General features: G+C 43.6%; 1 protein-coding gene across 2 annotated transcripts in view; it reads right to left on the bottom strand.

Moving 5' to 3' along the window:
* Positions 1 to 21,389: 21,389 nt before the first annotated feature.
* The window catches only part of LOC128700994 (N-acetylated-alpha-linked acidic dipeptidase 2), a 47,388-nt gene continuing 41,442 nt past the window's right edge, over positions 21,390 to 27,335 (bottom strand). For both annotated transcript variants that reach the window (XM_053794538.2, XM_053794539.2), the window contains exons 14-18: positions 27,278 to 27,335; positions 26,687 to 26,945; positions 24,639 to 24,726; positions 23,843 to 23,935; positions 21,390 to 23,125 (exon numbers count right to left, since the gene is read on the bottom strand). The exon at positions 27,278 to 27,335 is cut by the window's right edge and continues 33 nt beyond it. In XM_053794538.2, coding sequence (XP_053650513.2) covers positions 22,924 to 23,125; positions 23,843 to 23,935; positions 24,639 to 24,726; positions 26,687 to 26,945; positions 27,278 to 27,335 — 700 coding nt within the window. In that variant the 3' untranslated portion in view covers positions 21,390 to 22,923. The remainder of the gene's footprint in view (positions 23,126 to 23,842; positions 23,936 to 24,638; positions 24,727 to 26,686; positions 26,946 to 27,277) is intronic.

The raw sequence follows: 27,335 nt of genomic DNA on the forward strand, positions 1-27,335 counted from the left end.
TGATGGGGGTGGGGTCAGAATGCCCATAAGGGACAGCTGTTGGGGTGAGGTTTGTGATATGGGGGTTGGTGGCAGAGGGAACAGTGAGTGGGTTGTAGTATAGGTTGCTCAGTTGCGTTGGGAATGTCGCGGTTGGAGTCTTTTGGTGGGAGATTCTGTGGGGTGTGTTTGCCCTTCCTCCTGTGTCTGGGTCCTGCTCATTTTCGTCATTGCCTCTCGTTCCTCCTTGCGTCTCTGTACCCTCTCTTTCAGTGTAGTCCTTTCGTCTTGTGTTCTGTTGCGGTCGAGGTATACTCTCTGGTACCCCTGTTTGTCCCTCAGTCTTGCTTTCTCTTGCAGAATCCTGGTTCAAACTGATTCTTCCTTGAAAGTTACTCTGACAGGCCATATCCTTCCACTCGCAAACCACCCAATTTTCTGAAAATTTGTCACCTGGGTCATATCGCCCTCACCTATTGTCTTGATGATGCCTTCAATCATTTTTTTCTCCTCCTGTTTTATTTCTTCAAAGTTGTCCCCCTTGGCTTCTTGGAGCCCGTACACAAAAACTGACCTCGCCCTTTCCTCCTCCCACTGAGTCTCCATCTGCTTCCTCTGAGGCATTTTATTTCCTTCCATTGACATGTTCTTGCCTTCAGTCCCTGTCATATCTGAAACTTCTATTCTCAGTGAACTGTCTTTCATGACCAGCTGTCCCTTGCTACTGCAGTTGGCTGTTAGAATCTCTGCATATAGCATACCTTCATTGTCTTCGGACCTGTCATTTGATCTTAGTGTGCTCATCGTCTTTTCCCTGGCCCCACGTGGGTCTGATAGGGCCTTCGTGTACGGCATGTCTCCGTTGTTGCTTACCATCCCCTTGTCTGTGCCTGACATCGAATTTCCTGATGTCACATCTGAATTGTCATTTGTCTCTCTAATCTGTTTCAGGCTTTGCAGTTTCTCTTCTAAGCACTGTATCCTAGCTTCTGCTGCTAAGACCTGTACTTTCCACTTCCTGCACTCTTCAGCTATCCACTCCTCCATTTTCTTACCAAGCTCTACTATCTTCCTTCCCCACTCTTCCTCCCTTTTTTGGAGCTCTAACTCCCAGTCTTTCCTCCCTGGTTCGTCCTCTAGGGCCACCCATTTTTTTTTTTTTTTTTTTTTTTTTTTTTTTTATACCACAGACAGAAGGCTAGAGGAGGGAGAGAGTGCGAGGGAGAGAGAGGAGGGGTAGAAAGAGGGAGAGAGAGGAGAGAGAAAGGGTAGAAAGAGGGAGAGAGAGGAGAGAGTATGGGGGTGAGGGATAAGACCAAGGGGGAGAGAGAGAGAAATGTGAGGGGGGAGAGAAAGGGTAGAGAGAGGGAGAAAGAGAGGGAGAGGGAGAGGGAGAGAGAGAGAGGGAGAAAGGAGGGTGAGGGAAAAGGCTATGAGAGAGAGAAATGGAGAGATGGAGAGAGAAGCCTATAGAGAGAGAGGAGGGTGAGAGATAGGGTTATGGGAGTGAGGGAGAGAGAGAGAGAGAGAGAGAGAGAGAGAGAGAGAGAGAGAGAGAGAGAGAGAGAGAGAGAGAGAGAGAGAGAGAGAGAGAGAGAGAGAGAGAGAGAGGGAGAGAGAGAAAGAAAGAGTAGGGAAAGGGGAGGGAAAAAGGCTATGAGAGAGAGAAACGTGAGGGAGGGGGAGAGGGAAAGATAGGAGGGAGGAGGGAGTGAAGGCAAGAGCGGGGGAAGGGAAAGGTCTGTGGGGGAGGGAAAGGTGTGTGGGGGGGGTGAGGGGACGCGGTCAAATTCCAAGGATCAGCTGTGTGTACTCACCTAGTTGTGGTTTCAGGGGTCGAGACTCAGCTCCTGTCCCCGAGTGTATGTGTGTGCGCGCGTGTGTGTGCGAGCACGTCAGTTGTTTATATGTCCCAGAAATACAATTCACCTCTGTATATCCGTAATACTAATAAGATACCATTAACACTGAGAGTAATTCTAATAATTATAATACTAGCGTGTGTTAACAAGTCATTCTTTCACCCAGTTATGTACTACCTTTTACTACATGTGTACCCAATACTTGCTTCTCAGATTGTACTGTCTTTGTGTCCTAAAACATTATCTCTCAAAACTGTTGTCAGGGCTGTAGTCCCATTAGCCACAACTTAATCCTCCTGCCTATTCCTTGCTCCTACAAATTTTATCTTCCTACTACTGCTATGTGTTGTGTGTATGATAATCGCTCTGGAGCAGGGTTTGTGATAGCCAGCTACCAGTGATCGTAGGGCCGGCTCTACCACTCAAAACTTCCCGCCAACCACAAACAGGTGATTTGTACGTTACTCCTCAGAGGGGACGTCCATCCAGATGCCTGATGTACGATGCTCGCTGTACGATGCTCGCTGTACGATGACTCGTGCACCTCGCCCTTCCGCCACTGACTTCTTCAGCTATTCTTTTCTCGTTGCCCTTTTGAGTCCTCATTTACCACACTTATCACTTGTATACTGCTACTTTTATAATTTACACTTCACTTTGGGTAAGTACACTTCTTATTTGTGATGACACCCAACCTGTTATGGCGGCGCTACTTCCTCAGGCCTACTGCTGCCACCACCTCTGCTTATATATATTTATGTATATGTATGTATATATATATATATATATATATATATATATATATATATATATATATATATATATATATATATATATATATCCCCTTTCTGGCTAGCTTGTTCACGCTGTGTGCTACATCACAGTTTGTCGTTAGCCAACCTCTCTTAATTCTATTTGATCTTTTCTCTTTAGTCACTCGTTTTGTACTTTGTATATTTGTAACAATGTGGCAACAAGTGCCAACTAGGCCTCAACGAACTGGCACTTTGAAATTTTGTTGTATAATTTCAGGCTTTCTCTCGCCTTTACTTTATTTATTTTTGCTAATACTTTGGTTATCACTTGTAGGGTTGTTCACTGACGTTGTCACTAACACTGGTTGCTTCTAGCTGCTAAAACACGCCCTAAAAGCACTAAGATTCTCGGAGCCTGACGCTTGTGACCCACTACACTACGTCTGCGTGTGTGTGTGTGTGTGTGTGTGTGTGTGTGTGTGTGTGTGTGTGTGTGTGTGTGTGTGTGTGTGTGTGTGTGTGTGTGTGTGTGTGTGTGTGTGTGTGCATTCACTTATATGTGGTTGCAGGGGTCGAGTCACAGCTTCTAGCCCAGAATCATTGCTAGTCGCTACTACGTCCACTCTCTCCCTGCTCCAAGAGCTTTTTCACCCTCCAGATTGTTCCATTTCCTGACAACTCTAAAGTTGAAGAAATACTTTCTGACATCCCTATGATTCATCTGAGTCTTCAACCTCCAGTTGTGTCCCCTTGTTGCTGTGTCCCCTTGTTGTTGTGTCCCCTTGTTGTTGTGTCCTCTTGTTGCTGTGTCTCCTTGTTGCTGTGTCCCCTTGTTGTTGTGTCCTCTTGTTGCTGTGTCTCCTTGTTGCTGTGTACCCTTGTTGTTGTGTCCCCTTGTTGCTGTGTCAGGAGGGTTTGTGGAGATGCGATGGTTGGAGTTAAAACACACTTGTTGGGTGGTAACATTTATATTAGCAGACTGATAGAGGAGGCACAGCCTGCCTGTTGCTGCCTGGTAGGTCTAACGGGAACTGAGGGAGTTACAGTGCTTCTCACGCACACATGCGCATCACGTGATGTCACACATGCTAGTCGCTGAGCCTACTGAAAATGAGCCTAAATATATACATGGCTGATACGATCTATAATATACTACAAAAGTATATGTATAGAGGAATTCAGTAGCTATACTGACAGCTCGGTCATGTTACATATGTTGTCTCGACATACAATACTATGCTATAGGCTGAACAGGCAGGTGGCTCTGGGCTGATTCTATACAATGGCAAAGTCATATGTAACTTAGAACTAATGGATGGTATCATAATGGATGTTAACGTAATGGGTGTTTACATAATGGGTGTTAACATAATGCATTACGAATTATAAGAACAAATCATGGTATAATAAAGGATGGAATTGATCGATCGATCTGTATTCATGCACTCTACGGATTCTGAGGAAGAATATATATATTTACAAAGGTGAAAGTAATTAACTGCAAACACAGATCTGGCGCACACACAGATCATTACTGTTAAATTCTCAGAATTCGGAGGGAACATGAACACAAAAAAAAATTCTGAAAACTGATTAGCTAATAAAAACACACATTTGACAACTTCATTCAGCTTGGACATCTAATTATGCAGACAATTTACATTTAAGCCCAACTCTGCGAGGGTAAGATTTACATATGCAGAATGGTTATCGTCTTTAGGAGGATCGAATTCCTTTGTAATGGCTAACACATGCCTTGACTGAGGGAGATCTGAACAAGTATCTACAAAACATACTTGGGGGTTTCTCATCACTTGTTGTGTATGCAAAGAATAACGACATTTGAGTTGATTATCTGAGTATTAGAGGTAGAGGGTACAGAGTCAGGAGGATTGTCAGCGACTGTCACATCAGTCTGGGTTGAAATATAATCCTCAACATTGCATATCAATTTCATATGATCTAAATGCAATTCCTTATACTGACCGATACTAATTTCTCTAACCTTATACATGTACTTATTGCCATTGATATGTTCAACTACTCGATAAGGACCAACAAACTTTTGACTGAGCTTAGGCATTGTGGAAGTTTTGTTGAAGTTAGTGGTTAGTGGGTCTCAAACCCACTTTAGCTCTGGTTGGCTTAGCACGGCTATTAGTTACTCTTGTGAATTCTGCTGTTGGCTTACAAAGTGTCTCACAGATTCTTCTAAAAACACTTTGAGCTAAGCTGCTATGAGTAGTTATAAAATCATCAGGGTTGTAATTGGGTTTCGGAGTGGAATATAAGTATAAGTAAGTATATATAAGTATGTTTATTCAGGTATACACAAATACAGTTACATAGAATTATCATACATAGCAGCATATGTGTAGAGAACCTGGGATAACACAAAAAAGTCAGACACAGTGACTTATTTCCATTGTGGTCCTTTTACCTTATTATTATAATATAAAGGTTATAATATTTTCTTATTATTCTACAATGAAGATAACATCTTATTATCATACTAAAAAGACTATCTACTACACGAGGGTCATTAAGACTATCTACTACACGAGGGTCATTAAGACTATGCACTACACGAGGGTCATTAAGGCTATCTACAATACGAGGGTCATTAAGACTATGAACTACACGAGGGTCATTAAGGCTATCTACAATACGAGGGTCATTAAGACTATGCACTACACGAGGGTCATTAAGGCTATCTACAATACGAGGGTCATTAAGACTATGAACTACACGAGGGTCATTAAGACTATCTACAATACGAGGGTCATTAAGACTATGAACTACACGAGGGTCATTAAGACTATCTACAATACGAGGGTCATTAAGACTATGAACTACACGAGGGTCATTAAGACTATCTATTACACCAGGGTCATTAAGACTATCTACTACACGAGGGTCATTAAGACTATCTACAATACGAGGGTCATTACTAGGAATAGGTAACATTCATCAGACACGTTTCTGTAGCTACATTCATAGACACCTTTCTGTAGCTACCATCAGACACCTTTCTGTAGCTACATTCATCAGACACCTTTCTGTAGCTACATTCATCAGACACCTTTCTGTAGCTACATTCATCAGACACCTTTCTGTAGCTACATTCATCAGACACCTTTCTGTAGCTACATTCATCAGACACCTTTCTGTAGCTACATTCATCAGACACCTTTCTGTAGCTACATTCATCAGACACCTTTCTGTAGCTACATTCATCAGACACCTTTCTGTAGCTACATTCATCAGACACCTTTCTGTAGCTACATTCATCAGACACCTTTCTGTAGCTACATTCATCAGACACCTTTCTGTAGCTACATTCATCAGACACCTTTCTGTAGCTACATTCATCAGACACCTTTCTGTAGCTACATTCATCAGACACCTTTCTGTAGCTACATTCATCAGACACCTTTCTGTAGCTACATTCATCAGACACCTTTTGGCAGTCTTCTTGAACTGGTTCATGCTATGACTGGCTTTGACATGTGCGGGTAGTCTGTTCCATTCGTTTATTGCTGTACAATAAAAGGTGTTTGAAGCCTAGCCACTGACTGTGGCTACTACAAAGTTGTGCTCTCTCCCCCTAGTACTATGATTGTTGTCTCCCCCTAGTACTATGATTGTTGTCTCCCCCTAGTACTATGATTGTTGTCTCCCCCTAGTACTATGATTGTTGTCTCCCCCTAGTACTATGATTGTTGTCTCCCCCTAGTACTATGATTGTTGTCTCCCCCTAGTACTATGATTGTTGTCTCCCCCTAGTACTATGATTGTTGTCTCCCCCTAGTACTATGATTGTTGTCTCCCCCTAGTACTATGATTGTTGTCTCCCCCTAGTACTATGATTGTTGTCTCCCCCTAGTACTATGATTGTTGTCTCCCCCTAGTACTATGATTGTTGTCTCCCCCTAGTACTATGATTGTTGTCTCCCCCTAGTACTATGATTGTTGTCTCCCCCTAGTACTATGATTGTTGTCTCCCCCTAGTACTATGATTGTTGTCTCCCCCTAGTACTATGATTGTTGTCTCCCCCTAGTACTATGATTGTTGTCTCCCCCTAGTACTATGATTGTTGTCTCCCCCTAGTACTATGATTGTTGTCTCCCCCTAGTACTATGATTGTTGTCTCCCCCTAGTACTATGATTGTTGTCTTCCCCTAGTACTATGATTGTTGTCTCCCCCTAGTACTATGATTGTTGTCTCCCCCTAGTACTATGATTGTTGTCTCCCCCTAGTACTATGATTGTTGTCTCCCCCTAGTACTATGATTGTTGTCTCCCCCTAGTACTATGATTGTTGTCTCCCCCTAGTACTATGATTGTTGTCTCCCCTAGTACTATGATTGTTGTCTCCCCCTAGTACTATGATTGTTGTCTCCCCCTAGTACTATGATTGTTGTCTCCCCCTAGTACTATGATTGTTGTCTCCCCCTAGTACTATGATTGTTGTCTCCCCCTAGTACTATGATTGTTGTCTTCCCCTAGTACTATGATTGTTGTCTCCTAGTACTATGATTGTTGTCTCCCCCTAGTACTATGATTGTTGTCTCCCCCTAGTACTATGATTGTTGTCTCCCCCTAGTACTATGATTGTTGTCTCCCCCTAGTACTATGATTGTTGTCTCCCCCTAGTACTATGATTGTTGTCTCCCCCTAGTACTATGATTGTTGTCTCCCCCTAGTACTATGATTGTTGTCTCCCCCTAGTACTATGATTGTTGTCTCCCCCTAGTACTATGATTGTTGTCTCCCCCTAGTACTATGATTGTTGTCTCCCCCTAGTACTATGATTGTTGTCTCCCCCTAGTACTATGATTGTTGTCTCCCCCTAGTACTATGATTGTTGTCTCCCCCTAGTACTATGATTGTTGTCTCCCCCTAGTACTATGATTGTTGTCTCCCCCTAGTACTATGATTGTTGTCTCCCCCTAGTACTATGATTGTTGTCTTCCCCTAGTACTATGATTGTTGTCTTCCCCTAGTACTATGATTGTTGTCTCCCCCTAGTACTATGATTGTTGTCTCCCCCTAGTACTATGATTGTTGTCTCCCCCTAGTACTATGATTGTTGTCTCCCCCTAGTACTATGATTGTTGTCTCCCCCTAGTACTATGATTGTTGTCTCCCCCTAGTACTATGATTGTTGTCTCCCCCTAGTACTATGATTGTTGTCTCCCCCTAGTACTATGATTGTTGTCTCCCCCTAGTACTATGATTGTTGTCTCCCCCTAGTACTATGATTGTTGTCTCCCCCTAGTACTATGATTGTTGTCTCCCCCTAGTACTATGATTGTTGTCTCCCCCTAGTACTATGATTGTTGTCTCCCCCTAGTACTATGATTGTTGTCTCCCCCTAGTACTATGATTGTTGTCTCCCCCTAGTACTATGATTGTTGTCTCCCCCTAGTACTATGATTGTTGTCTCCCCCTAGTACTATGATTGTTGTCTTCCCCTAGTACTATGATTGTTGTCTCCCCCTAGTACTATGATTGTTGTCTCCCCCTAGTACTATGATTGTTGTCTCCCCCTAGTACTATGATTGATGTCTCCCCCCAGTACTATGATTGTTGTCTCCCCCTAGTACTATGATTGTTGTCTCCCCCTAGTACTATGATTGTTGTCTCCCCCTAGTACTATGATTGTTGTCTCCCCCTAGTACTATGATTGCTTTGGTTCCCAACCTTGACAAAATTGACAGCAAGATATTCTGGACACTGTTCGTGAGCAATTTTATAAACATGATTTAGCTTCAGTTGTTTTACTCTGTCTTCAACATTCAGCATATCCAACTGCTGTAATTCATCCTGGCCTACATGTTCTCTTGGTCCCAGCCCCAGGATGAATCTTACGATATATCTTACGATATATATCTTACGGTAACTTATAAGGTAAACGCTTGTCTACACCATACAATGCATAATGTGGAGTGTCACCTATGGAAGCATTGTAAGCAGAATTTATGGCACACTGAACATCTGGTATAACTTCATCCCAAGTTTCACTATTGGGGTTGATAGTGGCTCTCAAGACATCAAGTACTTTTTTATTGGTTCGTTCTGCTAACCCATTGCTGGCAGGATGATGAGGAACAATGGTGGATTTAGAGATCTTGTACAAGGTACACAAATTTTCAAGAATCTCATTACAGAATTCACCTCCATTATCTGTTACTAGGGACTTAGGGGTGGTATGCCTGCAGATAATGCATTCTTTAAACGCTTTAGCTACTGTCACGGCAGTCTTATCTGCAATTACCTGGAGTTTACCTGGAGAGAGTTCCGGGGGTCAACGCCCCCGCGGCCCGGTCTGAGACCAGGCCTCCTGGTGGATCAGAGCCTGATCAACCAGGCTGTTGCTGCTGGCTGCACGCAAACCAACATACGAGCCACAGCCCGACTGATCCGGAACTGACTTTAGGTGCTTGTCCAGTGCCACCTTGAAGACTGCCAGGGGTCTGTTGGTAATCCCCCTTATGTGTGCTGGGAGGCAGTTGAACAGTCTCGGGCCCCTGACACTTATTGTATGGTCTCTTAACGTGCTAGTGACACCCCTGCTTTTCATTGGGGGGATGGTGCATCGTCTGCCAAGTCTTTTGCTTTCGTAGTGGGTGATTTTCGTGTGCAAGTTCGGTACTAGTCCCTCTAGGATTTTCCAGGTGTATATAATCATGTATCTCTCCCTCCTGCGTTCCAGGGAATACAGGTTTAGGAACCTCAAGCGCTCCCAATAATTGAGGTGTTTTATCTCCGTTATGCGCGCCGTGAAAGTTCTCTGTACATTTTCTAGGTCGGCAATTTCACCTGCCTTGAAAGGTGCTGTTAGTGTGCAGCAATATTCCAGCCTAGATAGAACAAGTGACCTGAAGAGTGTCATCATGGGCTTGGCCTCCCTAGTTTTGAAGGTTCTCATTATCCATCCTGTCATTTTTCTAGCAGATGCGATTGATACAATGTTATGGTCCTTGAAGGTGAGATCCTCCGACATGATCACTCCCAGGTCTTTGACGTTGGTGTTTCGCTCTATTTTGTGGCCAGAATTTGTTTTGTACTCTGATGAAGATTTAATTTCCTCATGTTTACCATATCTGAGTAATTGAAATTTCTCATCGTTGAACTTCATATTGTTTTCTGCAGCCCACTGAAAGATTTGGTTGATGTCCGCCTGGAGCCTTGCAGTGTCTGCAATGGAAGACACTGTCATGCAGATTCGGGTGTCATCTGCAAAGGAAGACACGGTGCTGTGGCTGACATCCTTGTCTATGTCGGATATAAGGATGAGGAACTAACTCACAATATCTGGTGAAATGGTCTACCATAACACACAGATGTTTGTTGCCCAGGAGGGAACATTGGAAATTAGTTAACAAATCTAGCGCAACTCTTTCCCACGGTTCGCTAGTAGTTGGATACACTTGGATTGGATTAGGACCATTGACATATCCTTTATGCTGCATACAAACACTACATTTCTTAACATACTCTGAAATGTCAGTTGCCATATGTGGCCAAAAGTATTTCATTCTGGCTTGTTTCACAGAACGATCCATACCAGGGTGTGCAACACCTGGTGCATCGTGAACTAGCTGTAGATCTACATTCACTAGTGACTGTGGAATTACTAATTAGTATACCCTTGTGCTTGGCGATACAGTAATTGTTGGTTCATGACAAAGTCACTGATGGGTGCTGGTGGCTTCACAGTCAGAATAAGATCTTCCTGGAGCAGGAATCGAATCACACCAGACCACATGGGATCTGTTCTTTGAGTATTCTTTACATCCTCGGCAGTAAATGGAGGGTCTGCAGTTACTATACTAACATGTCACGATAAAGTATCTGCGACTACATTTGACTTGCCAGGTAAGTGTTCAAAGGTAGGATTGAACTCTTGGATAGTCAAGGTCCATCTGGCTAACTTTCCAGTAGGTTGTTTGTTCTGGAATAAAGGTATCAGTGGAGCATGGTCTGTCAAGACATGAACAGAGTACTGATAAATAATGTCTCGTAAGTGCTTTAAAGACCATACTATTGTTAAAGCTTCTTGCTCAGTTACTGTATAATTACATTCAGCCTTTGTAAGGACATGGCTAGCAAATGCAACTGCGTTGTACTTGCCATCAGTCTTCTGAGCTAGTACGGCACCTATGCCAATTAAACTAGCATCAGTTGTCAGATAGAAGGGCTTAGAAAAATCTGGAAATTTCAAAATTGGAGCAGACATTAGCTTTTCTTTTAGTGTTTGGAATGCTCTTTCTTGACGGAAGGTCCAAAAGAAAGGAGCATCTTTCTTAAGCAACTTAGCTAGAGGTCTTCCCTGTTGAAATAGCACCGACCCACTGGACAGGTGGCAAGTTATCCTGTACTTGAACAGGGTAAGGAGAGTGAACCAGGTCAACAAGATTGGTATTTGCTCTGAGACGAACACTGTGACCAGAAGTGTTAGCAAGGAATAACTGGATCTTACTGTCTCTTACATGTAAGGATGGCTCAACAAACAAACCCTTGACCTTGCAGGAATCACTGTCAACTAGGATGTTATCACCATCTGGAACACTAGGAACAACAAAACACTCTAGGGAGAGCACTAGCCGCAACAGAGACATCTTTCTGCAGACGGCATGTGACATCAACAAGAGATGGCATTACTAGTTTCAAGTAATCATTTTCCAACAAGGCGTCCCCTGTGGAGAAACTACTACTTGGACTAGCAGACATTGCAGGGATAGGCTGTGCACTCAAGGCAGTCTGAGTGTCCTCGGACACCTGAGGCAACTGGACACTATCTTGCATGTCTGAAGGTGTAGGTGGAACACAGATGGGAGTGACAGAGTTACTAGTGCCTGACCACTTGGGTACGCTACTGAAAAATGCATTGGCTTGTAAGGACTTAAACCGAATGTCGTATTCTTCGGCAGTATGGCAGATCTTGGATCCAAGCTGGTAACCCCAAAATGGAACAATCAAGTCATCAATTTGGGCATGCCATCGGTAAGGGTCAAGCACAATACGTAAGTCTCTCATGGAAGCAAATCCCAGTAGAAGGTCACCAGGGAAAGTAATCTGGTCAACAACAAGGAAAGAAGCAGTAAAGTCTCGACCTTGGATAGAAAAGGTGAGGGAAGTCTGACCTCGGACATGCAGGAGGGAACCAGCTACTCCACTAAGGGAGGTTACAGTAGTTGGTTCTATGAGGACACGTCATAACTGTTTATGTTTAAACAAACTAGACTTGATAATATTAACTTGCGCACCAGAGTCCATGAACACATGAACGGGTGCATTATGAATAGATGCTTGCACTAGAGGACCTATCGTTTCATTGGGAGTTATGTGCAAACAAAAAGGTGGAGTATCATCAGAAAAGATTTGTTCCACTTCATCCCCAAAATCATCTACGTCAGAGACGTGTAAAACAACATCATTTACAGGATTGTCATTCTCGAGACTGCTTAAGGCTTCAAAGGAATTGCGAACGGGGATAGTATACTCATTATCACCTATTGTCACCACTGCACGGGTTGACTGGGGCGCTCGGATTCCCCCAAATTGGAAGAATGAGGCTGGCTCTGGTTAGTCTGAGAACCCCGATCTCTATTTCCTCTCCTTTCCTCTCCTGGCTCTGCGGTTGGAACAGCCACGGAGGGATCTAGAGTACTGCAGGTTGTAGAGAGCACTACACTCGCATGTGTCATGACCATGAATTCTGTGATAAGTACAGTAAGGCAGATTGGACTGGTACCCGTCAGCATTACTGTGCCTCTTAGTGCCGCTCTCGTGACAATTTACCGTGATATGGCCACGGTAACCACAATTATAGCAGGTTCTTTGGCTATGGGTACTGTACGTACTACGAGCACTTCGGGGATAATGACTTTTGACGCTAGCTTTGGATGACGGCTGCGAGTGATTTCTATCAGGAGTTTTGGTTTTAGCACAAACAAGAGCAGGTACAGGATTAGTCAAAAACAAATTCTGGCCACAAAATAGAGCGAAACACCAACGTCAAAGACCTGGGAGTGATCATGTCGGAGGATCTCACATTCAAGGACCATAACATTGTATCGATCGCATCTGCTAGAAAAATGACAGGATGGATAATGAGAACCTTCAAAACGAGGGAGGCCAAGCCCATGATGACACTCTTCAGGTCACTCGTTCTATCTAGGCTGGAATATTGCTGCACACTAACAGCACCTTTCAAGGCAGGTGAAATTGCTGACCTAGAAAATGTACAGAGAACCTTCACGGCGCGCATAACGGAGATAAAACACCTCAATTACTGGGAGCGCTTGAGGTTCCTAAACCTGTATTCCCTGGAACGCAGGCGGGAGAGATACATGATTATATACACCTGGAAAATCCTAGAGGGACTAGTACCGAACTTGCACACGAAAATCACTCACTACGAAAGCAAAAGACTTGGCAGACGATGCAACATCCCCCCAATGAAAAGCAGGGGTGTCACTAGCACGTTAAGAGACCATACAATAAGTGTCAGGGGCCCGAGACTGTTCAACTGCCTCCCAGCATACATAAGGGGGATTACCAACAGACCCCTGGCAGTCTTCAAGTTGGCACTGGACAAGCACCTAAAGTCGGTACCTGACCAGCCGGGCTGTGGCTCGTACGTTGGTTTGCGTGCAGCCAGCAGAAACAGCCTGGTTGATCAGGCTCTGATCCACCAGGAGGCCTGGTCACAGACCGGGCCGCGGGGACGTTGACCCCCGGAACTCTCTCCAGGTAAACTCCAGGTAATAGGCCTTCGATAGGGGAAGGTTCCCTCGGGACATAAGTCATGCACATGGATGAGGGCTGCAAGCGGTCGTTATTGCGGCAGTTAGAGAACTGGAGTTATACACATACATGGAAGTTGGCGGCATTAACTGTTTAATAACTCCAAATGCTGCTAATTTGGCGAATCCCTCAAGAGCTCATTTATCATCGTCTACAAGGTAGTTGGAATTTTGACCGGCCCTAACGAATGAGGACATGAGGTTATTTAAACGAAGAGCAAACGCATCTAATGATTCCTCTGGCCTCGGCACTGTGCACACTAGTTTCTTAAGGGCAACGAAAGGATTAGTCACTCTCACTGGGTCAAAATAGTTACATATTAATTGCTTATAATCTTTCCACTTGGTTAGACCCTGAAAGTCCTTCATCTGGATCAATTTAAAGACATTCACGGCGGCTGGTGAATGAGCCAAACTCTCCTTTCCGATACTAATGATACAACTCTCAGAAGGAGGGCCATCCACTGAAGCATCTGCAGTAGCACAAGCAGCAGTAAACCAAGCTTCCAGGTTGTCTGGATCTCCATTGAACAAAGGCATAGCATCGTAAGGGTAAGATAAGACAAGATAAGATTTCGTTCGGATTTTTAACCCCGGAGGGTTAGCCACCCAGGATAACCCAAGAAAGTCAGTGCGTCATCGAGGACTGTCTAACTTATTTCCATTGGGGTCTTTAATCTTGTCCCCCAGGATGCGACCCACACCAGTCGACTAACACCCAGGTACCTATTTGCTGCTAGGTGAACAGGACAACAGGTGTAAGGAAACATGTCGAATGTATCCACCCGCCGGGAATCGAACCCGGGCCCTCCGTGTGTGAAGCGAGAGCTTTAGTCACCAGGCCACCGGGCCACAGCCATCCACTGAAGCATCTGCAGTAGCACAAACAGCAGTAAACAAAGCTTCCAGGTTGTCTGGATCTCCATTGAACAAAGGCATAGCATCGTAAGGGCCACGACTAAAACTGTGAAGACTCGAAGTCTGAGTTTCTCCATCGTCTGGCACATTATTGCTTGGACTAGCAGGATCTACTGAGGCATCGAGGGACTTGAGACATGCATGCAAAGTGTGGAACAAGGCTTTAAAAGAACAAAAAAAATCTAACTGGTGAACACACAACACAGTAAACTTAAATGGGAAGAAAATACTTAACTATTCTGCATAAGTAAAGAAAAATGACAAGACAAAAGGTAGAGTAAGGAAAACTCACCCACAAAAACAAAAAATAATCAACTAGATAAGCAACACTTTGATAATTGTAATTTACTCAGATGAAATATACTCAAATTTACTTTAATTTGAATTACTGGCACAGTGAGTTGTCTTTAATCTCAATTCAATAAAAAAATCCAATAATAAATGATAAATCAATCAAAAATTATACAACGGAATCAATAAATCTCGTGCAAAATTAAATTAGACTGGGAAATTAATTCTCTAAAAAAAATTAAAGTGGCACACACAGAATAAATTGTCTTGCAATGAGGCTTGGGGTGACAAAAATTGTCTTGCAATAAGGCTTGGGGTGACAAAAATTGTCTTGCAATAAGGCTTGGGGTGACAAAAATTGTCTTGCAATAAGGCTTAGGGTGACAAAAATTGTCTTGCAATAAGGCTTAGGGTGACAAAAATTGTCTTGCAATAAGGCTTAGGGTGACAAAAAAATTCTTGCAATAAGGCTTGGGGTGACAAAAATTGTCTTGCAATAAGGGTTGGGGTGACAAAAATTGTCTTGCAATAAGGCTTGAGGTGACAAAAATTGTCTTGCAATAAGGCTTGGGGTGACAAAAATTGTCTTGCAATAAGGCTTGGGGTGACAAAAATTGTCTTGCAATAAGGCTTGGGGTGACAAAAATTGTCTTGCAATAAGGCTTAGGGTGACAAAAATTGTCTTGCAATAAGGCTTAGGGTGACAAAAAAATTCTTGCAATAAGGCTTGGGGTGACAAAAATTGTAAAATAATTGTCTTGCTTCAACAAAACAATGGCACTATTGTCTGTGGAAATAAGACAAATTAGACACTGTCTAAATGAAAATAATTAACACAAGAATGTTCAACACAGAGAGAAATGGGAAATAAATGAATATAAAATCAGCAATAATACACAAATGGTAGGAAAAAAATAACTAAGACAACACTGAGTTGTGGTGCAGAATGTAAGGTAATAAATTACTGAATTACTTCACTGTATATATTACTAGACAAGGAACACAATACTGTGAACACAAGATAATTGTGACGTGTAAACACAAGATAATTGTGACGTGTAAACACAAGATAATTGTGAAGTGTAAACACAAGATAATTGTGACGTGTAAACACAAGATAATTGTGAAGTGTAAACACAAGATAATTGTGAAGTGTAAACACAAGATAATTGTGAAGTGTAAACACAAGATAATTGTGACGTGTAAACACAAGATAATTGTGACGTGTAAACACAAGATAATTGTGAAGTGTAAACACAAGATAATTGTGACGTGTAAACACAAGATAATTGTGACGTGTAAACACAATTGTGAAGTGACAAGATAATTGTGAAGTGTAAACACAAGATAAATTGTGACGTGTAAACACAAGATAATTGTGACGTGTAAACACAAGATAATGACGTGTGTAAACACAAGATAATTGTGACGTGATAATTGTGAAGTGTAAACACAAGATAATTGTGAAGTGTAAACACAAGATAATTGTGACGTGTAAACACAAGATAATTGTGACGTGTAAACACAAGATAATTGTGAAGTGTAAACACAAGATAATTGTGAAGTGTAAACATAAGATAATTGTGAAGTGTAAACACAAGAACGTGTAAACACAAGATAATTGTGAAGAGTAAACACAAGATAATTGTGAAGTGTAAACACAAGATAATTGTGACGTGTAAACACAAGATAATTGTGTGACGTGTAAACACAAGATAATTGTGACGTGTAAACACAAGATAATTGTGACGTGTAAACACAAGATAATTGTGACGTGTAAACACAAGATAATTGTGACGTGTAAACACAAGATAATTGTGACGTGTAAACACAAGATAATTGTGACGTGTAAACACAAGATAATTGTGACGTGTAAACACAAGGATTCACTGATAAAGAAATGTCACTCAAAAATCACTGAAAAATTGTCTCAACACTGGCGAATGTCTCTATAAGAATGTTATTTATTATCACTGGAGTGATGTTAGTGGAGAACTGAGGGTGATGGAGAGTGGAGGAAGGTAGTGGTGGAGTCTCGTGGCTGATGGAGACTCTACTCGGCGATTTCTCGAAGTTTTTGTGCTTAAACTCGATGAACCCACACAGCAAGGCTTTTCTCGTTGGCGCACAGGTACGATGAAGCAATCTTGTGCCTTGACCCGCTATGTGAGCCGTAAAATAAGGTGCTAGGACCTGTTATAAGGGTAAAAAAAAACAGTGGTAGTGGAAGGTGGTTGAGGCAGGGCACTGAAACACTGCCTGGTGTGGCTAGGCCTACTGGATAAGCGGTTTAACCCACGTGCTCTGGGTACACCTGCACTAGGCACGAGAATATTCTAAGCCAGGCTGGCTTAAAAACCCACAAAATACCACAACACCACAGGGATGGTACAAGCACTCAGGATGGCTTGGAACTTAGAGCACAAGCGATGGTGAAGGCTGGAACTCACATGGCTTGATTGAGTACCGGGTTAAGTCACCTAGGTTAGTTGCTGGCTTGCTTGGCTTAACCCTTCACACAGACGGGCTTGAGAATTTGTAACGATGAGCACAGCAGGGGTGGAAAGTTGGCTTAACAGGCAAGGCTGGTGCTTAAGACAGGCTGGATGGTGTAAGGTTTGACTCCCCCCCCCCCCACAGACTGGCTTGGTGGCTTGGTTTAATTTGCAAACCCAGGTCAACCCCTCGGAAGTAATGCAAATAAGCAGATAAACACTAAGACACAAAGACTGACCAGAAAGCAGGAAGCAAACAGGTTGGTGAACGCTTGCTCCGGTAGCTGGCTGCTAGGATGGCCTGCTGGCGACACAAAATGTTTGTCGGCTGGTAGAAGTTAATCTCCGTACATCAGTGTAAATATCAAATTTACGATCCCACTGCTGCCACCATTTGTTGAGAGGGTTCGTGGAGATGTGATGGTTGGAGTAAAACACACGTCGTTGGGTGGTAACACTTAATAGCAGAGTGTGAAAGGGGGAGGCTCAGCCTACCTGTTGATGCCTGGTAGGTCTACGGTGAACTGAGACTGGAGCATCGAGTCACACGCACACGTGCAGCATCACGTGATGTCACGCATGCTAGTCACTGAGCCAACTGACCAGGGAGCCTAAATGCATACATGGATGATACGATCTACAATGTACTACACAAGTATATGTATTGGGGAATTCAGTAGCTATACTGACACCCTTGTTGCTGTATCCCACTGTTGTTGTGTCCTTTGTTGCAGTGTACCCTTGTTGTTGTGTCCTCTTGTTGTTGTGTCCCCTTGTTGTTGTGTCCTCTTGTTGCTGTGTCCCCTTGTTTCTGTGTCCCCTTGTTGTTGTGTCCTTTGTTGCAGTGTCCCCTTGTTGTTGTGTCCTCTTGTTGTTGTGTCCCCTTGTTGTTGTGTCCTCTTGTTGCTGTGTCCCCTTATTTCTGTGTCCCCTTGTTGCTGTGTCCCTTTGTTGATGTGTCCCCTTGTTGCTGTGTCCCCTTTTTGCTGTGTCTCTTTGTTGCTGTGTCCCCTTTTTGCTGTGTCTCTTTGTTGCTGTGTCTCCTTCTTGCTGTGTCTCCTTCTTGCTGTGTCCCCTTATTGCTGTGTTTCCTTGTTGCTGTGTCCCCTTGTTGCTGTGTCCCCTTGTTGTTGTGTCCCCTTGTTGCTGTGTCTAGTTGTTGCTGTGTCCCCTTGTTGCTGTGTCCCCTTGTTGTTGTGTCTCCTTGTTACTGTGTCTCCTTGTTGCTGTGTCCCCTTGTTGTTGTGTCCCCTTATTGTTGTGTCCTCTTGTTGCTGTGTCCCCTTGTTGCTGTGTCCCCTTGTTGCTGTGTCCATTTGTTGCTGTGTCCCCTTGTTTCTGTGTCCCCTTGTTGCTGTGTCCCCTTGTTGCTGTGTCCATTTGTTGCTGTGTTCCCTTGTTTCTGTGTTCCCTTGTTGCTGTGTCCCCTTGTTGCTGTGTCCCCTTGTTGCTGTGTCCCTTTGTTGCTGTGTCCCCTTGTTGTTGTCCCCTTGTTGCTGTGTCCCCTTGTTGCTATGTCCTCTTGTTGCTGTGTCACCTTGTTGCTGTGTCCCCTTGTTGCTGTGTCTCCTTGTTGTTGTGTCCTCTTGTTGCTGTGTCACCTTGTTGCTGTGTCACCTTGTTTCTGTGTTCCCTTGTTGCTGTGTTCCCTTGTTGCTGTGTCCCCTTGTTGCTGTGTCCCCTTGTTGTTGTGTCCCCTTCTTACTGTGTCACCTTGTTGCTGTGTCTCCTTGTCGCTGTGTCCCATTGCTGCTGTGCCCCCTTGTTCTTGTGTCCCCTTGTTGCTGTGTCCCCTAGTTGCTGTGCCCTCTTGTTGCTGTGTCTCCTTGTTGCTGTGTCCCGTTGTTGCTGTGTCCCCTTATTGCTGTGTCCCCTTGTTGCTGTGTCCCCGTTGCTGTGTCCCCTTGCTGCTGTGCCCCCTTGTTGCTGTGTCCCCTTGTTGCTGTGTCCCCTTGTTGCTGTGTCCCCTTGTTGCTTGCTTGTTGTGTGCCCCCTTGTTGCTGTGCTTGTTGCTGTGCCCCCTTGTTGTGTGCTTTGTCCCCTTGTTGTTGCTTGTTGCTGTGCCCCCTTGTTGCTGTGTCCCATTGTTGCTGTGCCCCCTTGTTGCTGTGTTGTTGTGTGCCCCCTTGTTGCTGTGCCCCCTTGTTGCCCCCTTGTTGTGTGCTTGTTGCTGTGCCCCCTTGTTGCTGTGTCCCCTTGTTGCTGTGTCCCCTTGTTGCTGTGCCCCCTTGTTGCTGTGTCCCCTTATTGCTGTGCTGTGCCCCCTTGTTGCTGTGTCCCCTTGTTGCTGTGTCCCCTTGTTGCTGTGTCCCCTTGTTGCTGTGCCCCCTTGTTGCTGTGTCCCCTTGTTGCTGTGCCCCCTTGTTGCTGTGTCCCCTTGTTGCTGTGCCCCCTTGTTGCTGTGTCCCCTTGTTGCTGTGTCCCCTTGTTGCTGTGCCCCCTTGTTGCTGTGTCCCCTTATTGCTGTGCCCCCTTGTTGCTGTGTCCCCTTGTTGCTGTGTCCCCTTGTTGTTGTGTCTGATACACCTACACACTTGACTAACATTCTCTTCCAGTGGTGAATGTCTGATACGAATCAAAAAAATCTTCCAGAAGTGTTCAAACCCATTCCAGGAATCAGGACGCCTGCACAAAAACTCAAAATTCAACATTCAATATTTATTCCCACATGTTGCATTGTTTATACAGGAAAGGTTTAGAGAAGGACCTGATGAACAAGTATTTAAAAATCCATTTAGTCTAGGGACTCAAGTCGAAATAATCGACTTAAACTGAGTGAGGATAAACTAACTGGGACAGTTACTGGGGCTGTGGGAAGGCGTCAGCTCGGCCGCAGTCAGGTGAAAATGAACACAGATGAGGTAGAATGCCATAGTTTGTTGACAAGGTTTCGCCCAGACACTGGGGTTTATCAAGTCACAAACAGATCTACCTGGGCGAAACGTGAGTGTATGCAGTGTGGGGACGAACCTGTATGTGACCAGGGACACAGACGGTGCCGCTGACAGGGCCGCTGGTGCCGCTGACAGGGACACAGATGGTGCCGCTGACAGGGCCGCTGGTGCCGCTGACAGGGACACAGATGGTGCCGCTGACAGGGCCGCTGGTGCCGCTGACAGGGACACAGATGGTGCCGCTGACAGGGCCGCTGGTGCCGCTGACAGGGACACAGATGGTGCCGCTGACAGGGCCGCTGGTGCCGCTGACAGGGACACAGATGGTGCCGCTGACAGGGACACAGATGGTGCCGCTGACAGGGCCGCTGGTGCCGCTGACAGGGACACAGATGGTGCCGCTGACAGGGCTGCTGGTGCCGCTGACTGGGACACAGATGGTGCCGCTGACAGGGCCGCTGGTGCCGCTGACAGGGACACAGATGGTGCCGCTGACAGGGCCGCTGGTGCCGCTGACAGGGACACAAATGGTGCCGCTGACAGGGCCGCTGGTGCCGCTGACAGGGACACAAATGGTGCCGCTGACAGGGCCGCTGGTGCCGCTGACAGGGACACAAATGGTGCCGCTGACAGGGCCGCTGGTGCCGCTGACAGGGACACAAATGGTGCCGCTGACAGGGCCGCTGGTGCCGCTGACAGGGACACAGCTGGTGCAACATTTCGAAATTTTTGCTGTGGAAACGTTTCGCCAGCCAGTGGCTTCTCCAGTCCAATACAGAGAAGAACGAAGGAAAATGAGGAGTGTGAGGCAATCAGTCCCTCAGCCTTGAGTCGATGTGTTCAGTCCATCAATCTCGAGACTGATAGACTGAGGTACTGATCACCTCAACTACAGTCTTCCCATTATGTCCTTGAATTTGTACTGATGAAGCCGCTGGATGGGCGAAACATCTACAAGAAAGACATCCAGATGTTATACATGTGTGTAATTCTATCGTATCATTAATAATGGCTATTTTCTTCAAGCTTTTGTTAGCCTAGAACTGTGTTTTAATTACAATATATACGAAAGCAATTACGTAATAATACTAATTATTATAATCTTTATTTTTAAAATGGTAAGCCTGGGAAAGGTCTCGGTCAGATGACCAAGAACTCCAGGTCATTATGTGACTAAGGAAACACTTGTCCTGCTTCCCGTGGAATCTTACCTAACCTATCCTAACCTAACCTAACCTAAATTAACCTAACCTAGCCTATCCTAACCTAACCTACCCTAACCTAACCTAACCTACCCTAACCTAACCTAACTTAATCTAACCTAACCAAACATAACCTAACATAACCTAACATAACATAACCTAACCTAACCTAACCTAACATAGCCTAACATAACCTAACATAACCTAACCTAACCTAACATAATCTAACCTAACATAACCTAACCTAACATAACCTAACCTAACATAACCTAACCTAACATAACCTAACCTAACATAACCTAACCTAACCTAACATAACCTAACCTAACATAACCTAACCTAACATAACCTAACCTAACATAACCTAACCTAACATAACCTAACCTAACATAATCATGGAGAAACTATTGAAGAGTCATTAAAACCAGGAACTGTCTTCTTGAAGCTCTTAGAGTGGAAGACAAGACGATAACATCCCTCCAGATAACGTCGAAGTCTTGTGAGTAACGATAACATCCCTCTAGATAACGTCGAAGTCTTGTGAGTAACGATAACATCCCTCTAGATAACGTCGAAGTCTTGTGAGTAACGATAACATCCCTCCAGATAACGTCGAAGTCTTGTGAGTAACGATAACATCCCTCTAGATAACGTCGAAGTCTTGTGAGTAACGATAACATCCCTCTAGATAACGTCAAAGTCTTGTGAGTAACGATAACATCCCTCTAGATAACGTCGAACTCTTGTGAGTAACGATAACATCCCTCTAGATAACGTCGAAGTCTTGTTAGTAACGATAACATCCCTCTAGATAACGTCGAAGTCTTGTTAGTAACGATAACATCCCTCTAGATAACGTCGAAGTCATGTTAGTAACGATAACATCCCTCTAGATAACGTCGAAGTCTTGTTAGTAACGATAACATCCCTCTAGATAACGTCGAAGTCATGTTAGTAACGATAACATCCCTCTAGATAACGTCGAAGTCTTGTTAGTAACGATAACATCCCTCTAGATAACATCGAAGTCTTGTGAGTAACGATAACATCCCTCTAGATAACATCGAAGTCTTGTTAGTAACGATAACATCCCTCTAGATAACGTCGAAGTCATGTTAGTAACGATAACATCCCTCTAGATAACGTCGAAGTCTTGTTAGTAACGATAACATCCCTCTAGATAACGTCGAAGTCTTGTTAGTAACGATAACATCCCTCTAGATAACGTCGAAGTCATGTTAGTAACGATAACATCCCTCTAGATAACGTCGAAGTCTTGTTAGTAACGATAACATCCCTCTAGATAACGTCGAAGTCTTGTTAGTAACGATAACATCCCTCTAGATAACGTCGAAGTCATGGTAGTAACGATAACATCCCTCTAGATAACGTCGAAGTCTTGTTAGTAACGATAACATCCCTCTAGATAACGTCGAAGTCATGTTAGTAACGATAACATCCCTCTAGATAACATCGAAGTCTTGTTAGTAACGATAACATCCCTCTAGATAACGTCGAAGTCTTGTTAGTAACGATAACATCCCTCTAGATAACGTCGAAGTCATGTTAGTAACGATAACATCCCTCTAGATAACGTCGAAGTCTTGTTAGTAACGATAACATCCCTCTAGATAACATCGAAGTCATGTTAGTAACGATAACATCCCTCTAGATAACATCGAAGTCATGTTAGTAACGATAACATCCCTCTAGATAACGTGAAAGTCCCGTAAGTAGCTACTGGCTCTCTGAATCATTATGGTGAGATCAGAGACGTGCCTCTTGATCTGATCCTCTCTCATCAGACGGTCCCTGCCACTCAGGTCCTCCATTCCGTACAGGAGATCAGTAATTCCGGGGAAGCAGGAGGTCGAGTAGTAGTCGAACTGACTCGGGGCAAACACTGCATGCCTGAAATAAGAGATTTTTGTGCTGTTATGGATTGTTTTAGGCTTTTTTTTTCTAGATATGCAAATTAAGTGTCAACACGATTGCTTGTTGTTGGGCGGATTTAAAGTGGTGCAGTCAATATAAGGGGTAAAGTGCTGATTTAAGTGGACCTTTAAGCAGGGAAACTTTTAGAAAACTGAGGGATGTTTAAGGTATACCTGTAGAATACTGGAGGATGTTTAAGGTATACCTGTAGAATACTGGAGGATGTTTAAGGCATACCTGTAGAAAATTGGGTTTATGTAGCAGTGAGTAGGTACCTGGGTGTTTGTCACCTTGCACCTCCTGTCACTGTTCACCTACCAGTAAGTAGGTACCTCTGTGTTAGTCACCTTGCACCTGCTGTCACTGTTCACCTAGTAGTAAGTAGGTACCTGGGTGTTAGTAACCTTACACCTGCCGTCCCTTTTCACCTAGCAGTAATTAGGTACCTGGGTGTTAGTGGACTGGTGTGGGTGGCAACCTGGGGACAAATTTGACCTATGTTGTGGGAAATGCTGTACATAACAAGGGACTTTCTATATAGTAGTATGTCATAGGTGTCAGCTATGGTCTGTATAAGTTGTATCATGTACTGGTAGAAATAAACATTATTATTGTTATTATTATTAGTGGTAGTAGCAGTAGTAGTAGTAGCAGTAGTAGTAGTGGCAGTAGTAGTAGTAGTTGTAGTAGTACCTGACGTTTGGTCGACCAGGTAGACCTATTGGCAGAATGAAGACTTGTTCAATCTTCATCATCTGGTCATTGATGGCTCGGATGCTGACTGGACTGTATGAGACAGATGAAAGTTACATTATTTGTATGGTCATCTCTGGTAACATGAAAGAGGAGGAGCACTGCAGGAAGCCTACTGGCTCATACTAAGCAGGTCCATCTCAAACCCAAACCCACTTTATTAAGTGTTAAGTTAGCAGCAGTAAAAAAAATAGTGGAATATATTAGCTCTCTAACTATCATGAAGAAATTTAATAGCTACATACTGCAGCCAAATTTTGTTTTAAACTATTTACTAACTCCAGAAATAACAAAATGGAACAATACCGTGATTGGAACAATACATAAATAACCCGCACGTAGGAGAGAGGAGCTGACCACGACGTTTCGGTCCAACTTGGACCATTTACAAAGTCACACTGACAGAAAGGAGAGAAGGAGGGAGTATATATAGGCCAGCAGACAGGGACGGGACAAGCTGGGTACAGTGGACCCTCGGTTTTCGGCCTTTTTGGATTTAGGCCGACCTTCTGGAACTGATTACAGCCGATAACCGAGGGTCCACTGTAGTAGGAAAGGAAGCAGAGAGGCAGTGGTAGTAGTAGTAATAGTAGTAGTAGTAGTAGTAGTAGTAGTAGTAGTAGTAGTAGTAGCAGTAGTAGTGGTAGTGGAGTCAGTCTTAGGCTAAGATGATCCAAGTCCGAGAGAGAGACGTCATGGTCAGCACCCCTTTGCTATGTGTGGGTTGTGTGCTCACTCCAGGTTCTTCAGCCTCTCCTCCTCCAGGTGCCTCACGAAGGTGGTCACAGCGTCAGTAAAGTTTTCCAGAGATTCTTCCAGGACACCTGGAAAAAGGACATTAATATAGTATATGCAATAAAGGGAAATAAAATTATTGAACAATGGGTCTGAAAATTTGCACTGATTTCTTAGATTGTTTGGAACTGTGATTGTTTGGAACTGTGGTTGTTTGAAACTGTGATTGTTTGAAACTGTGATTGTTTGGAACTGTGATTGTTTGGAACTGTGATTGTTTGGAACTGTGATTGTTTGGAACTGTGATTGTTTGAAACTGTGATTGTTTGGAACTGTGATTGTTTGGAACTGTGATTGTTTGGAACTGTGATTGTTTGGAACTGTGATTGTTTGGAACTGTGATTGTTTGGAACTGTGATTGTTTGGAACTGTGATTGTTTGGAACTGTGATTGTTTGGAACTGTGATTGTTTGGAACTGTGATTGTTTGGAACTGTGATTGTTTGAAACTGTGATTGTTTGGAACTGTGATTGTTTGAAACTGTGATTGTTTGGAACTGTGATTGTTTGAAACTGTGATTGTTTGGAACTGTGATTGTTTGGAACTGTGATTGCTTGGAACTGTGATTGTTTGAAACTGTGATTGTTTGGAACTGTGATTGTTTGGAACTGTGATTGTTTGAAACTGTGATTGTTTGGAACTGTGATTGTTTGGAACTGTGATTGTTTGAAACTGTGATTGTTTGGAACTGTGATTGTTTGGAACTGTGATTGTTTGGAACTGTGATTGTTTGAAACTGTGATTGTTTGGAACTGTGATTGTTTGGAACTGTGATTGTTTGAAACTGTGATTGTTTGGAACTGTGATTGTTTGGAACTGTGATTGTTTGGAACTGTGATTGTTTGAAACTGTGATTGTTTGGAACTGTGATTGTTTGGAACTGTGATTGTTTGAAACTGTGATTGTTTGGAACTGTGATTGTTTGGAACTGTGATTGTTTGAAACTGTGATTGTTTGGAACTGTGATTGCTTGGAACTGTGATTGTTTGAAACTGTGATTGTTTGGAACTGTGATTGTTTGGAACTGTGATTGTTTGGAACTGTGATTGTTTGGAACTGTGATTGTTTGGAACTGTGATTGTTTGAAACTGTGATTGTTTGGAACTGTGATTGCTTGGAACTGTGATTGTTTGAAACTGTGATTGTTTGGAACTGTGATTGCTTGGAACTGTGATTGTTTGGAACTGTGATTGTTTGGAACTGTGATTGTTTGGAACTGTGATTGCTTGGAACTGTGATTGTTTGGAACTGTGATTGTTTGGAACTGTGATTGTTTGGAACTGTGATTGTTTGGAACTGTGATTGTTTGAAACTGTGATTGTTTGGAACTGTGATTGCTTGGAACTGTGATTGTTTGAAACTGTGATTGTTTGGAACTGTGATTGCTTGGAACTGTGATTGTTTGGAACTGTGATTGTTTGGAACTGTGATTGTTTGGAACTGTGATTGCTTGGAACTGTGATTGTTTGGAACTGTGATTGTTTGGAACTGTGATTGTTTGGAACTGTGGTTGTTTGGAACTGTGATTGTTTGGAACTGTGATTGTTTGGAATGATCCAGACAAGATACACTCCTCAACCTACCACAGAATACGTCTCACGGAACGGGTGGAGTTTGAACTCATGGCAAGTAAGTCTTAAAACGCACAGATCAGTGAGTTTTAGAATTCACTAGCCGTGAGTTCGAACCCCCATCAGTTCCCTGATTTGTTTTCAGTCGTGTTAATGTTTGTTGAATTAAATACATCATTGCCGAACACATTTCATTCTTCTTGCTAGTAAGCTGCTCGGAGTTAGTTTTGAGAGGACCTATCTCCCAGCGAGGCAGTGTGTCCCGAAGAAAAACACTTTCACCATCATTCACACTATCACTGTCTTGCCAGAGGCGCTGATATGACAGTTTAGATGTCACTTTAAACAGCAATTATCCCAAACTCATCCTTTAGAGTGCATATATATCTAAATCATCAATAAATGGTGTATAACTTACTATACTTTCCACAGATCTTCATCAGTTTGTCTCGCTTGCCGCTCTCCCTGAAGACGTCCAGGGTCTTCTGCATGACCTTTGGCAAGTGTTGGAGGCTGTAAGGCAAGATGAGGGAGTCAGCGAAGTACTTGAGCAGGAGGGATGCGATCCTGCTGCAGCCCTGGTGAATCCTGAATCCTGGGTCGATATTCTTATCCACCATATAGAAGGTGTCGTAGCCAGAGTGGTAGGCGGGGAATCTGGAGATGTCGTACTTATTCTGTCATAGAAAGAACATAAGTCTCAAATAGTGGGATTTTGCTGATGCAGGCCTATGGGCCTATACAAGGCAGCTCCTTGTTCAACCATGCCATGTATTTGTCCTATTTTTTTCCCCAATGATACCCAAGAAATTGCTTTCATACCCCAAACACCAATCAAGGAGAGAGATGGAGAGAAAGCTTTGGGTAGCTGTGTACTTGTCACTGTGTACTTGGCACTGTGTCAACACTCAAGTTATCCTGTCAATAATAGCCTAACAATCCCTATGTCAAGACAGACATGTTGGATACAGTACAAGCAGCCACAATGTGAAGTAAGAATTAAGTTTACCTTGTCTCTTCTGAACCTCAAGTCCACACACGGGATGCCACATAGAAAATAAAAGGCG

This window comes from Cherax quadricarinatus, unplaced genomic scaffold (genome assembly GCF_038502225.1).
Source record: "Cherax quadricarinatus isolate ZL_2023a unplaced genomic scaffold, ASM3850222v1 Contig75, whole genome shotgun sequence".
Lineage (NCBI taxonomy): Eukaryota > Metazoa > Arthropoda > Malacostraca > Decapoda > Parastacidae > Cherax > Cherax quadricarinatus.